Source organism: Trachemys scripta, chromosome 1, assembly GCF_013100865.1.
Source record: "Trachemys scripta elegans isolate TJP31775 chromosome 1, CAS_Tse_1.0, whole genome shotgun sequence".
Lineage (NCBI taxonomy): Eukaryota > Metazoa > Chordata > Testudines > Emydidae > Trachemys > Trachemys scripta.
The window spans coordinates 292019564-292035174 of record NC_048298.1 but is presented as its reverse complement, the minus strand read 5'-3'; the positions used below and the strand labels follow the sequence as shown (position 1 = coordinate 292035174).

General features: G+C 49.0%; 1 protein-coding gene across 1 annotated transcript in view; it reads left to right on the top strand.

The window, feature by feature from the left end:
* NEK5 (NIMA related kinase 5) overlaps nt 1–15611 on the top strand; it is a 49250-nt gene that overhangs the window by 13153 nt on the left and 20486 nt on the right. Inside the window, exons 8-11 of the mRNA XM_034758545.1 lie at nt 5961–6015; nt 6998–7198; nt 8807–8885; nt 15199–15335. Of these exons, the coding sequence (XP_034614436.1) occupies nt 5961–6015; nt 6998–7198; nt 8807–8885; nt 15199–15335 (472 nt within the window). The remainder of the gene's footprint in view (nt 1–5960; nt 6016–6997; nt 7199–8806; nt 8886–15198; nt 15336–15611) is intronic.

Genomic DNA, 15611 nt, shown 5'->3' with positions numbered 1-15611 from the left:
CTGCTCTGCTCTAGCGTGGCTGCAGCTTCCCTCTTGAACTCTTGTTCATTCATAGTTAGTAGTACCTGTAGTTAAAGTAGTTTAGTTTAGTTTAGTGTTAGTTTAGTATGCCCGGGTCGGGGCATGCCCCGGTCCCGGGCTTTAAGTCGTGCGACACTTGCAGGCAGCTGATGCCAGTGAGTGATCCGCATGTGGACTGTTTACACTGTCGGGGGAAAACCAGCTCAGCAATCACTGCAAGATTTGCAGATCCTTCAAGCCTTGGACCAAGAAGGAGAGGGACATTCGGCTCTAAGCCATTCTGATGGAGTTGGTGTTGACCCTGACTCCGGTGCGCCGTTCCGAGTTGGCACCGAGTACCACAGTGTCGGTGCGCAGTGACCCTTCGGTGCCTTCCACCAGCTGGCACCGCTCCCCGTCTGCGGGACACACCAAAAAGGCTAAGAAGAGGTCTTTTTCGCTGAGACACCGGAGCAAGACCCGGGGAGAGACTAGACCCATGTTGGGCAGTTCTTGATCCCCATTGGCCTCCAGGCCTCTTACTCAGGTTGAGCAGAGCAGCCCGGCTCACTCTGCGCCGACCTCCCTGGACATCCGGGTGCCCTCCACGCTGGAGGCCCTGCAAGCAGCCCGGGACGTTAGGTCTCTGCCGGTACCAGGGGCACCACCACTGTTGGCTCCGTGGTCCAGAGGCAAGCCACCGCTTGGATCTCCACAATCGCTGCCTGATCGGTACCGTTTGCAGTCTAGGGAATGTTCCCGACGCCATTCGCCACTCAGCGACCACCCCGTGCGCAGTCTGTGCCAGTTCCCATCGACCCCCCCCCCAGATTGTCTGGCTGGGTACCAACTGGCAGGGGTTCCAGGCACTGCTCCACATCGAGGGACCGTAGAGCTCGTGAGAAGAGTGTGCCCTGTTGAGACCGGGACAGACGGCACTGGAGGTCCTCGTCGCCGAGAGGCTATCGTAGCCCATCGTGGTACGGGCATCAATGCCGTTCCCGTTCTTAGTCTCGCTCCAGGACCCCGCCGTGGCACCGCTCCCACAGTCCTAGGTGTCGATCGCCGGCACCTCCCCGTCACGGAGCCCTTCACAGAGCAGCTGCTACCAGAGGTACTCCTGCTCCTCCACGCCAGGATCACGGTCTCGTGGTCGGCACTGGTCCTGATGCCACCGCTCCTCCCAGTCCCGGGACAGTGGCAGGTCGTACGCCAGCCTGGCCTCCCTTTGTAGTCGTCAGTCGATGGGACAGGCTAGTCAGGCTGAACAGCCTGCTCCATCAGTGCCACAGCAGGTGCAGTGGCACCAGGCTCCTTGGCCAGCACCATGATACCAATGGCCCCCTGCCCCCTGACACAGCCCCCGGTGGTGGCTCGCTCCGTGGCTGGGGCCTCGGAGAGACCATCAGCCTCCCTATCTCAGCCTCCCAGGAAGGAGTCGGTGGGGCATTCATCTCTGGTTCCATGCCTGGAGGGTGACCAAGTGGTGGGACCTCCGGCACTGGTGGGTACGCAGAGTACCGCACCCCCATCCTCATCCTCCCCGATGAGGCGATTACGGCCCCTCCTCCACCTGTTCCGCAGGAGGACTCTAAGGCCCACTAGGAACTGTTGAAAAGGGTGGCATCAAGCCTCAATCTTCAAGCCAAGGAGGTAGAGGAACCCTCGGACTCCCTCTTCAACGTCCTCTCAGCCTTGGCACCGGGCAGGGTGGTTCTCCCACTCCACAAAGGGGTGGCAAAGATTTCAAATGCCTTGTGGCAAACCCCGGCTTCCTTGCCCCCCATCTCTAAGAGGGCAGAATGGAATTACTTTGTGCCTGCCAAAGGGCATGAATACCTGTACACCCACCCTGCCCCCACTTCCCTGGTGGTCGAATCGGTCAACCACAGAGAGAGGTAGGGCGAACTGGCCCCTACTCAGAAAAATAGACTCAAGGAGGCTGGACCTATTCAGGAGAAAGGTTTATTCGTCCTCAAGTTTCCAGTTAAGGGTGGCAAACCATCAAGCCGTCCTGTGGAGGTATGAGTTCAATTTGTGGGGCTCTCTGCCCAAATTCGAGGACTCCCTCCAGGAGCATGACAAGAAGGAGTTCAAGGCTCTGGTGGAGGAGGGTACAGCGGCTGTCAGGGCGACCCTTCAGGCAGCATCGGATACCGCAGATATGCCTGCACGGTCTATGGCCTCCGCTGTGTCCATGAGGAGAGCATCGTGGCTCTTGCTGTCTGGGTTGTCCATTGAGGTGCAGAACTCCTTGCAGGACCTTCTGTTCGATGGCAAGGCCCTGTTTGCGGAACAGACGGACGTGACATTGCACGGCCTGAAAGATTCCCGCACAACACTTAAGACCAAGTTTAAGCCGCAGCATGCTCCCACACAGGCCACCCACTCTAAAAATGAGCCCCCGTATAAAAAGTCCAGGGACTATAAGAAATGCCCGCAGAGGCAGTCCCGGTCTGCCCCCCAACCAAGGGCAGACAGGTGGGAAAACGTCAGTTTTGACGGGACACCCGGGGGCGACTTACCAGTTCATACCAGGGATCCACCCTTCTCCAACCGGTTGTGTGCTTTCTCCCGGGGTGGTTGTGGCTGACCGTCTCCCGTGGCTACATCCTCCAGTTTACCTCTACCCCACCAACCACCCTCCGTCCCCCCTGGGGGATCCCTCTCAGGAGGCTCTGCTAGAGCAGGAGGTGGGGCGACTCCTTGGCCTAGGAGCGGTGGAAGTGGTGCCAGCGGAGTTCAGACACAAGGGTTTCTACTCCCGCTACTTCCTTATCCCGAAGGCCAAAAGGGGGCTCAGGCCCACCCAGGACCTGCGAGGCCTGAACCAGTACATGGTAAAGCTCAAGTTTCGCATGATCTCTCTGGCCTCCATCATCTCCTCCCTGGATCCCAGGGACTGGTGCGCCGCCCTCGATCTGCAGGACGCATACTTCCAGATTCATATATTCGAGGGGCACAGACGTTTCCTCCGTTTCATGGTTGGGCAGGAGCACTACCTATTTACAGTCCTCCAGTTTGGCCTATCCACTGCTCCCAGGGTATTCACAAAGTGCTTGTCTGGGGTAGCAGCCTACCTCAGACATCGTGGGGTCCAGATCTTCCCCTACCTTGATGACTGGCTGGTCAAGGGCAGCTCCAGGTCGCCGGTGTGGGATCATGTGGCGCTCCTCCTGTCCACGTGCACCGCTCTGGTCCTGTTGGTAAACGACACCAAGTCCATGTTAGTCCCAGTGCAGTGCATAGAGTTTATTGGGGCAGTCCTGGACGCGACATCAGCCAGGGTCTCCCTCCCACCGGACAGATTTGAGACCCTAAAGGGCTCATTGACACAGTCACAAGGTTTCCCGTGACCACAGCCAGGGAGTGCTTCCAACTCCTGGGTCACATGTCGGTGTGCACATATGTGGTTCGCCACGCCAGACTCAGGATGAGGACCCTCTAGCTCTGGTTGGCCTTGGTGTTCTCCCAGTCCAGAGACAGGATGGACAACGTCCTCACTGTGCCCGAACCTGTGATTGCCTCCCTATAATGGTGGTCCTCCCCAGGGAACATGCTCCATGGGGTCCCGTTCAGGGGCAGGCCCCCATCAGTGGAGCTGGTGTCCGACGTCTATGACCTGGGGTGGGGAGACCATGTAGGGAACGTTCAGACCCAAGGTCTGTGGTCCGCGCAGGACCTTGCCCTGCATATAAACGTCAAGGAGCTCAGGGCGGTCCGTCTGGCATGTGTGGCTCGCAGTTGGAAGGCAGAGTGGTCAGGTTCTCATGGACAACACGGCCTCGATGTTTTATATCAACAGGCAAGATGGGGCCCGCTCCTCTGCCCTCTGCCAGGAAGCCCTCAGGCTGTGGGACTTCTGTATAGCCCACGATATTTGCCTACAAGCCCACCACTTACCAGGCACCCGGAAATCGCAGGTGGATCGCCTGAGCCGAGACTTCTCCTCTCAGTGCGAGTGGTCACTACACCCAGAGGTGGTGCACAGGATTTTCCAAGAGTGGGGCACTCCCCAGGTGGACCTGTTCTTGACACGGCAGAGCCACCGGCGTCTCCGCTTCTGCTCCAGGGAGGGGTTGGGCGTGGGTGCCATCTCCGATGCCTTCCCCCTGTCCTGGTTGGGCCAGCTTCTCTATGCCTTCCCCCCATTCCCACTGATCGGCAAGGTCTTGGAGAAGATAAAAACGGACAGGGCCCAGGTGCTCCTGCCTGGCCCCGGCACGGCCCAGGCAACATTGGTACTGGACTCTCACAAGCCTGGCAGTCGCCCCGACGTGGCCATTACCATCCCGCCTGGACCTGCTCTCTCAGGACTAGGGCCGCCTCCTCCACCCCAACCTCGCGGCACTCCACCTCACAGCATGGCTGCTCAGTGGTTAGGCTGGGAGGAACAGACGTGCTCGGAAGGGGTTCAGCGCATCCTCCAGGAAAGCAGATGGCCCTCCACACGTCAGGCCTACTTGGCGAAGTGGTCTCGGTTTTCCCAGTGGGCAGCAGATTGGGGCGATTCGCCCGTGGTGGCTCCGATCCAGCTCATTTTAGACTATCTCCTTCACCTTAGAGCCCAGGGCCTAGCGCCCTCGTCTGTCAAGGTGCACTTGGCAGCCATATCAGCCTTTCACCAACCGGTGCAAGGCCACACGGTATTCTCCCATGCTATGACTGGCAGATTCCTCAAGGGATTGGATCGTCTTTTCCTGTATGTTAGGCCCTCAGTCCCACAGTGGGACCTGAACTTGGTGCTGGCCTGGTTGACGGGTCCCCCGTTTGAGCCGCTAGCTACATGCTCCTGGTCGCAGCTCTCGTGGAAGGTAGCCTTCCTGGTGGCGATCACGTCAGCTCGACGGGTCTCGGAGCTCAGGGCCCTGACCTCCGAGCCCCCGTACACGGTGTTCCACAAGGATAAGGTCCAGCTCCGACCGCATCCTTCGTTCCTCCCCAAGGTGGTCTCCACCTACCACATGGGTCTGGACATCTTCCTACCAGTGCTCTGTCCCAAGCCCCATGCGTGCAGTGAGAAGCGCCTCCACATGCTGGATCTGAGATGGGCTTTGGCCTTTTACCTGGAACGTACGAAGCCGTTCAGGAAATCCTCGCAGCTGTTCATCGCCTCGGCTGAATGCATGAGAGGTTGGCTGATCTCCACTCAGCGGCTCTCCAACTGGATCGCCTCGTGTATTTGTACCTGTTACGACCTGGCAGGAGTCCCCCCGCTGCTGATTGTGAGGGCACACTCGACTAGGGTGCAGGCCTTGCCGGCAGGCTTTTTAGCCCATGTTCCCATTCAGGACGTTTGTAGGGCTGCCACATGGTCTTCGGTTCACACGTTCATCTCGAATTATGTGATCGTCTCCCAAACCAGGGAGGACGCCGGGTTCGGCAGGGCTGTACTCCGTCCCGAGAGACTGTGAACTCCTACCCACCTCCAACAGATATAGCTTGGAATCACCTATTGTGGAATGCTCATGAGCAATCACTCGAAGAAAAGACAGTTACCTTTCCTGTAACTGGTGTTCTTCGAGATGTGTTGCTCATGTACATTCCACATCCCACCCTCCTTCCCCTCTGTCGGAGTTGTCTGGCAAGAAGGAACTGAGCGTGGGGGAAGCGCGCAGCGCCCCTTATACCGTGCCATAGAGGCGCCACTCCAGGCGTTGCTAGGGGTGCTCCCCTACGGGTACTGCTAGGGGAAAAACTTCCGGCACTGGTGCACGTGGCGAGCACGCACACCTATTGTGGAATGGACATGAGCAACACATCTCGAAGAACACCAGTTACGGAAAAGGTAACTGTCTTTTCCAGGTTAGATTTGGCACAAATTTCTCTACAAATTACATTAATATTAACTTTTGGTGAAGTATCTTCAAGTAGTTTGAATGCTGAGGTGAGCGGATTGTACTATACTTATGAAAATGTTAGAGGCGTTCTCCTGACATTTGAATGGCTTTCATCCACAGAGATATTTGGTCTCTTGGCTGTGTCCTCTATGAGCTGTGCACTTTAAAGCACCCGGTAAGTATATTCACAATCTGACTAATATCATATTATTTCAAAAAAAGATTGAATAGGGCAGAAAATTGTTGCAATGAGAGTATTTCAAAGACAGCTGCTGGAAGGAAACATTTGCAATTTAATGGAGTTCCTCAATTCTTTCACTTTAATTTCTCACATGAAGTCTGTTTTGGACATATTGAAACAAAGTGAAGTGTACACACAGACAAACACTGTATTCTTCCACATAGCACTGCTATTTTTATTTCCTAGAGGATCCCAAGGCATTTTACTAACTTTTATGGATAAGAATCAACCACCATTAAAATCCATCTGTCTTTGGAATGGAACATGGCTACTATTTAACAGAGCACAGCGACACTGTGTAAGTGTCAGGAAATGAAGAAGAATATCTTGTCCAAATGAAACTGCAGTGGGAATTTACGTATGAAGATATACTAAAGGAAGAACTAAAGCCAAACTTGGGTGCTTAAATATGGCTTTAAGTGCCTAACTTTAGATGCCCAAGTTTGAAAATATTGATCTAATTTATTGCAGATTTTGAAATCCAAATTAATGTAGAGTCCTTGGAAACATTTTCCAAAAACTTTGATTTGATATGGAAGCATTTTAATGCAAGAAGAAACTAGACACAACGTATTACAGCCAGGAGCATTCCTTTGATTGGTGCTCCGCTCTTGAGCTTTGTGTGGAATAGAGAGTAGAGTAGAGGCTGATCAGAGTGACTGGAGAGGACCAGCTTTGTGGAAGCAGCAGAAACTAAGCTCCCACTCTGCCTATAAAACCATGGAGATGTCACACAGAGCAGTATTGATTGAGGGGGCAGAAAGGCTGGCATGGGAACGGAACTGAGAAAAGTGCCAAGTACCCTCCCTTCTTGCTGCCGTGATCTTGCTTAGTGATTTTAAATGGCAGTGTGCAGTCATTACCTCCTATATCAAATGGCAGTAATTACTATTGTTTGATATATTTTATTGTTCAGTTTGAAGGCAACAGTTTACACCAGCTGGTGCTGAAGATCTGCAGAGGACATTTTATCCCAGTGTCTCCAAAGTATTCCTATGACCTGAGGATTTTAATTTCCCAGCTGTTTAAAATATCTCCAAGAGATCGACCATCTATCAATTCCATATTAAAGAAGTCCTTCTTGGAGAAGCGCATCACCAACTACTTGCCCCCTGAGGTGAGTTTCTTGTGCTGCTGCCTGCACTTTGACGCATCCTTATTCTTTTTTGATTAGTCTATAGGTTTGGTTGATAAAGGTAATAGTATTGACATAATATGCTTAGACTCCTGCAAGGCATTTGACTTGGTACCGCATGACATCTTGATTAAAAAACTACACATTAAATGAATTAAAAGCTAGCTAACTGATAGGTTTCAAAATGTAATTGTAAATGGGGAATCATCAGCAAATGGGTGTTTCTGGTGGGGTGAGTCCCATAGAGATTGGTTCTTGGCCCTGTTAAATATTTTTATTAATGACTTGGAAGAAAACACACAATCGTCACTGATAAAGTTTGCAGATGACACAAAAATTGGGGGGTGTGGTAAAAAAAGCAGAGGACATATCACTGATGCAGAGCAATCTAGATCGCTGGTAAGCGGGACACAAACACACAGTATGCATTTTAATATCGCTAAATGTAAAAGTATACATCTAGGAACAAAGAAATAGCCTGTACTTACACCATGGGAAATTCTGTCATGGGAAATAATGACCTTGAAAAAGATTTGGGGGTTGTGGTGGATAATCAGCTGAATACTGAGTTCCCAGAGCGATGCTTGGCCAAAAGGTCTAAGGCCATCATTGGATGTATAAACAGAGGAATCTTTAATAGAAGTAGAGAGGTTATTTTACCTCTGTATTTGGCACCTCTAATGGAATACTGTGTCCAGTTCTGGTGCCCACAGTTCAAGAAGGATGTCGGTAAATCGGAGAGGGTTCAGAGAAGAGCTATGAGAATGTCAAAGGACTAGAAAGCCTGCCTGATAGTGATATATCTCCATGAGTCTGTCTATTTTGCTTAACAAAGAGAAGGTCATGGGAAACAAATATTTAATAATGGGTTCTTCAATCTAGCAGAGAAAGGTATAGCTCAATTCAGTGGCTGGATGTTGAAGTGAGACAAATTCTGATGGGAAATAAGGTGTAAATTTGTTAACAGCAGAGTAATTAACCATTGGAACAACTTACACAGGGTCATGGTGGATTCTCCGTCACTGACAATTTTTAAATTGATTGGTTGTTTTTCTAAAAGATATGCTCTAGGATAGGAGTTCTCAACCTTTTTCTTGCTGAGCTCCCCCCCCCCCCACATGCTATAAAAACTCCACGGCCCACCTGTGCCACAACAACTGGTTTTCTGCATATAAAAGCCAGGACCAGCATTAGGGGGTAGCAAGCAGGGCAATGCCTGGGGCCCCATGCCACAAGAGCCCCCTGTGAAGCTAAGTTGCTCAGGCTTCAGCTTCAACCCCAGGTGGCAGGGCTCAGGGCCCCGAGCTTCAGCCCCATGCAGTGGGACTTTGGCTTTCTGCCCTGGGCCCCATTGAGTTTAATGGCCTTGCTTGGCGGCCCCCCTGAAACCTGCTTGCAGTCCCCCAGAGGGCCCCAGACCCCTGCTTGAGAACCACTGCTCTAGGAGTTATTTTGGGGAAGTTCTGTGGCCTATGTTATACAGAAGATCGGACTAGATGATCACAAATAGTACCTTCTGGCCTTGAAATCTATGAATCTATTAAACAAGGTGCAGCACAGACAGTTGTAACAGATACTTTTTGCTTATAGGTAATGCAGGAAGAATTCAGCCACACTGTTATACATAAAAAAAGACCAGCAGCACAGTCTGCAGCCAAGTTGGTGCAGGGTAAGTCTTGTTTTATGACAGAATAATAATAAAATACATACGTTATTATTAATTAATGTTGGTTCTAAACTAATCTTGGTACTATCCAGAAGTGAAGATGTGTGATAATTACTGGATGGACTTACCTTTTTCAGCAGTTTTTAATGTGACTTGCAAATCAAGGGTTTGATTTAGCATCGCTAATGTAGGGGCGGAGAACTTCACCAGCAGAGGCACTCCACCCTGGAGGGAGGACAAGCATTGTTTACATCACTGCCCTATCCAGGTATTCCACTAGCGAAAGGCAACTTCCATTGAAATCCAGGTCACCATAAAAGCTCAGTGGAAGTGGAAGTTGCCATGGGGATGTGCTGAACCCATGGTTTAAAATAACTTTTGTGGTTAAACTTAATATAATTTACAAAACCGAGGGACTGCTATAACTTGCAGCTACCTATAGTTCAAGGCCATTGTTGGAACAAGTGTCTTTGCTTGGCTCTGCCAAGGTACCCCAGTCCTATCCTGCAAAACATATGCTATTGCAGTGCTGCACTTTTCTGGGGCACAGACCACTATTTGTTTTACGTTACACAGTGATTTTGTCATACGAACAAATGCCCTTTAAGGAGCACTCCTTCCTCACCACCCACAAGAAAAGTCAATAATAATAATTATTTAAAAAACCAAACCTACCTTTGGACTATTAAGTGCACGTACCTAAACTAACTGAACACAAACACTTATTGCTGTATCCTTGTTCTTCCTCAACTCATCCATTGCATCTATCATTAGATTTTAAGCTTATCTGGGCTGGGTCATTGTGTTGCTATGTACTGTGCAAAGCACTGAACACACGTTTATGTGCTGTAAGAATAAATAATAATCTCATTTGTACTTGTGGCACAAATACAATTTAAATCAGAGCTGAAAGTCATAGACATCTCAATAGTAACATGACAGGTAATTGTATTATTTTGTCAGCTGACAGCATTTTGCAAAATAACATAATAAATTAGATCAAAATGTGAAAGACAACAATGTTGCATTTGTAATTGACACCCACTGGTAAGTCAGGTATACATACCCGATCTGTGTTCTGTATTCTTCAGTATACAGTGGAGTCACATCATAGGCGCATTTAACTTATGCGATTTTAACTATACGCGGTCGGCAAAAAAAAAAAAAGAAGAGAAAAATAACAATTTAAATACTGTACGTGTAGTGCGGGCAATTCTGCCCGCCATTCCACTCAATGAGCGTTTGACTATACGCAATTTTTGCCTTACGCGCTGACTTCAGAACCAAACCCACGTGTAAGATGCGACTCCCCTGTATCACAAACACTCCACAATGTTGCTTATAGAAGAACAGAAGTTAGTTAAAACAAATTTACAGGCATAGATATGATTGGTTCCTTTTTCATTTGTTTTTTAACTTCTAGGAATTGTGGGTAACATTTTCAGATGTTCCAGAGTGACTTAGGAGCCAAGTCCCATGTTCCAATGGGACTTAGGCACTGAGGAGCATATGTATCACTGACTTTCAATTAGATTGATGCTCCTTGGTGCCTAAGTTATTTTTGAAAAAGGGACTTGGCTACTAAGTCACAGAAGCACTTTTGAAAATTTTATCCATAAGCTTGGGTCCTAGCTGCAATAAATCCCCCAGTCATGATACTCTTTGCAGTTGACAGTCCGTACTCAGGAGAAACTTAGGACTATACTAACAGTCTACTTCCTTCTCACAAGGGCACCACCTCTATTCATTAGTGTTGAGGTCTTTGCAATAGCACTGACTGTGAGACTCAAATTGGAGTGGCTTACAGCCCTCCTCATTTACCCGGGGCATGGATAAATTAAATTTCTCATTTTGCAGCTCTTTTTTCTTACAGTTCTGAAGAACTATGGTGAAGTGTTGTCTGATGGTTAGAGGACATGACTGAGGGCCAGATTTACAAAGGTATTTGGGGGGTCTACCGGTGCAGCTAGGCACCTAGTGGGATTTACAGAAGTGCCTAAGCAGGTTAGGGGGCTAACTGCATTGAAATCTGGCCCTGGACTTCAAAGCTACTATGTTCTATTCTTGAGTCTAGCACTGAATCTCTGTGTAACCTTGAACAAATCTCTCTGTGCTTCAGTTTACTTATCTGTAAAATGAGTGAAAGGATACCTACCTCACAAGAGTGTTCTGAATCTTAATTAATTAATGCTTTCAAAAAGCTTTGGACTCTTTGGATGTAAGGCATGAGGTGAGGTGTATAGTATTATTAATCTAGTTAAAGTGGAATATAAAGGCCTTGTCCACACTACAAAGTTTTGTTGACAAAAGTGATGCCAACACTCAAAAATCGGCATAATAGAAATTGGTCAGTCATGTTCACACTCGCTCCCTCTGTTGGCAGAGCGAGTCCACAATTGGGGCACTATCATTGACAGTGTGAGCAATGCACTGTGGGTACCAATCCCACAGTCCAGCTCGACACCTTCTGTCGCTAGGTGTTGTGGGAAGGTGGAGTGGATCGCAGTGCATCTTGGGACCGGGCTCAATGTCCTGTAATACATTGCTTTTTGTCCCAGCATTCATGGGCTTCCGGCTTTATTTCACATCATTTTTTAATGGCCCTTCTTTGCTGTGAACCTTGGAATCTTTGTGAGAAGGGATGGGTCCTGCACTGCTTTCCTATGCTCGGATAACTATCATTAAGACATCGTGGATGGCAGTGCAGTTAATCGCAAAGTTCCTAACTGAAGAAGGCTTCCAGTTGCCTGACATGCTGTGTGATATGGATAGGAGCAACTTTAGATTGCTTTTGGCATTCACAGAACAGCTATAGAGGGCGGACCGTCACTTTTGGCTTAGGGAAACAAGCACTGAATGGTGGGATTGTATCATGCAGGTGTGGGATGAATAGTAGTGGCTACAGAACTTTCGGATGAGGATAGCCACCTAACTGTGTGCGGAGCTCGCTCCAGCACTGCGGCGCAAGGACACCAGAATAAGAGCTGCCCTATCGGTAGAGAAGCGTGTGGAAATGGCTGTGTGGAAGCTGGTGACTCCAGACTGCTATCAGTCGGTTGTAAATCAGTTTGGAGTCAGGAAGTCGACCGTTGGTTAATGCAAGTGTGCAGGGCAATTAATCGCCTCCTGCTACGAAGGACCGTGATTCTGGGAAATGTGCGTGAAATAGTGGACGGCTTTGCAGAAATGGGTTTCCCTAACTGTGGAGGGGCCATAGATGGCACCAGACCACATTGGATGGAGTACATCAGAAGGAAGGGGTACTTCTCCATGGTGTTTCAAGCACTTGTGGATCACCGTGGGCGTTTCACTGACATCAACGCGGGGTGGTCCAGGAAGGTGCATGATGCGCAAATCTTCAGGAGCATGGGCCTGTATAGAAAGCTACAAGCGGGGACTTTCTTTCCAGACCAGAAGATTACAGTGAGGGATGTTGAAATGCCCATAGTGATCCTGGGAGACCCGGCATACCTCTTACAGCCGTAGCTCATGAAACTATACAAGGGAAACCTGGACAGCAGTAAGGAGCGGGTCAACAACAGGCTGAGTAGGTGCTGGATGACCGTGGAATGTGCCTTTGGCAGATTAAAGATGCGCTGGCAATGCCTTTATGGCAGATTAGACCTTAATGAGGATAATATTCCCATGGTCATAGCCGCGTGTTGTACATTGCATAATCTTTGTGAAGCTAAGGGTGAAAGGTTTACTTAGGAGTGGAGTGTTGAGGCAGACTGCTTGGCTGCTGATTTTAAGCAGCCAGATACCAGGGCTATCAGAGGAGCCCAGAGGGGGGCAGTTTGAATCAGGGAGATTTTGAGGCAACACTTTTTGAAAAGAGAACCAGTAATGTATATCTCTGTAATTGGTGCTGCAATGTTACATTACACGTAATTTTCCTAGGAAGCAATGGTGACATTTGGGGCCTCACATTCCAGTAAACAAATGATTAAACTGCCTGTGCATGTATTGGTAGTGCCTGCTATCTCAGTTTGTAGAAAACAAATAAAGATGAGTTACCATTCAAAAACTTTTCTTTTATTTCACAAGAAACCCCCCCCCCCCACACACACACACGGTGGGAAAGGAGGTACCAGAGAAGGGCAGACTTTCACAGCTATGTGTAGGTCCAGCTATAATTATGAAAGTTGTCCAAGGGGGTGGAGTGAAAGGGAAACTGAGAAGTCCCGGAAAGCGGAAAGGACTTCTGCGGGCGGAGTTGGGCATGGAAAAGAGCTCTGAATGTCCTGCAGGGGAGGGCGAGCATGGATCTGCTTAATCTGCAGCATTATTAAGGACTTCAGTATCTGTGTTTGCTCCTCCATGACTTTAATCATCCGCTCAGTTGCATCCGTAACAAATTCCTGATTCTCTTTTCTGTCCTGCCTTTCGGCTTCCCTCCACTCCTTGCGTTCTCTTTTCTCTGCATTGGAGCACTGCAGTACCTCCCAGAACGTGTCTTCTTTGCTCCGTCTTGAGCACTTATCTGACGGAGGCGCTCAGCCAGTGTGTGTGGGGTGTTCCTGAAGGCCACATCTGCTAAAGCAGAAGGAACAATGCACAGAAGCATGATTGTTAAATTCACGCACAACATTGAAATATTTCAGTTAAATACACCTTTTGTAACATAACAATCACTTTCTCACTGATTCTTGGCAAGCACACATCTCTGTGAACACCCAGAGCATTGTGAGTGTTGGCTGGGGGGTGGTGCTCTACATGGGGAAAAGAGCACTCACTCTGCAAGGGTTATGGTGCAGCCAACTAGGAAAAAATTATAAAATTCTCCCACACTTTTCCACAGGTGGGGGTCATTGTAGCAGACATCTCACTGCTAAGGGTAAGCAGGGAAATGAGGGTATATCTACTCCATGCTTGTGGCTTCTGCCCTGGTCCCTATGCTACTCGCCTTGTGCTGCGTTGGTCCTTGCACAAGTGATTGCCAAGTGGCGCTGGAAAGTTTCCTACAATGGGGGAAGGAACAAAGCAGCACTGCCAAGGAACCTTAGGCAGAGGATTACCAAGTACCTCCAGGAAACTTTCCTGGAGATCTCTCTGGAGATTCCTGTGAGATCTCAGCATGGATCAACACCTTGTTCTGCCGTACTGATTAGCTACACAGGGAAATGTCCAGCACACAGAAACACAGCCAGCCTCCCACATTTCTGTGCCCTGAACCCACGTCCGCACTACACAAACCACAGCCACTTACCAACCGTCTCCTCTCCTGCTTCTTGCTCACCGGAGAGCAACTGCTGAGAATGGCTGGACACCTCTAGAGTGGTGAACAGTTCCTGGCTGCCTGCCCCCACCAGGCGACCCTGCCGGGAGCTGCACATCATCATCTAATTCCACCTCTTCATCAATGACTTCGTCCTCCGGGTTAGGTCCTCTTTCCACTGCCTCCAGGCCCACCATAGTGTCCAAGGGGCTCTTGGTGGTGTAGGTGGGGTCGCCATTGAGGATAGCGTCCAGCTCCTTAATAGAACCAGCAGGTCTTAGGTACAGCACCGGAGCGACAGTTTGCCTCCCTTGCCTTATGGTATGCCTGCCCCAGCTCCTTTATCTTCACTCTGCACTGAAGCGGGTCCCAATCATAGCCCTTTTCGCTCAAGCCTTGAGCAATCTGTCCGTAGGTATCCAAATTCCTATGGCTCAAGCGCAGCTGGGACTGCACTGCCTCCTCTCCCCATATACTGAGAAGATCATAGAATCACAGGACTGGAAGGGACTTTGAGAGGTCATCTAGTCTAGTCTCCTGCACTCATGGCAGGACTAAGTATAAGATCCAGCAGCTCCGCAGTGGTCCAAGCAGGAAAGCGTTTGTTGCGATAACCTGCCCTGGTCACCTGAGAAGATGTGATGAAACCTCTCCATGCCGAGCAAACAGGAAATGGAATTTCAAAAATTCCCGGGGCTTCTAAGGGGGAGGGGTGAATGGTTGTTTACCTGGCTGCAGGGCAATGGAGTTCAAACTGCATTGTGGGACATCTCCTGGAGGCCAAATAAAGCGATAAAATCAAGTGTGGTGTCTACACCGGCACTTTGTCGACAAAAATTTTGAGCCTTATGTCTCTTGTTGGGGTGGTTTTATTTTGTCGCCAGAACAGGACATTTTTGCTGCCAAAAGTTGCATCGCAATATACACAGTCACTGTTTTGTCGACAAAACTTTGTAGTGTAGACAAGGCCAAAGGGATATTTATTAGACTGTTCAGTGTGTATTAAACATATGCACTTTATTACAGTTTATAATTATTATGTAATAAGAACAATAGGAATAATTACCATTACAATTATATTTTTTATTGTTAAATAAGTTCCTAAACTTCAAAAAGTGAGAGTCCAGGACCATCGTCCTCCAAGATCCAGGATGGTGGCACCTGTCAAGAAACAGGAATTATTACATAGTAATGAATGGAAACCTCCTTCAAGAGTCCAGCAGCCTATTGTCCAGGTACTGGTCCTACAAGACTTACAGCGCTTTACTCCTTTCTGAAATGTAGTCAGGTTGAGATGGAAGAAATCTGCTTTTTAAATTTGCTATTTTGGATTATTGGCAGGAGTGCATTTCAAAGTATTTGGCAGTGGAGGCAATCAAACTGAGTCTGTTCCCATTTGAAGGATATAAAGCTTAATTCTGCTCTCAGTTATACTGGTGTAAATCCGGAGCAATTCAATGGACATAGTGAAGTTGCTCCAGGTTTGCACTGACATAACTGAGAGCAGAATT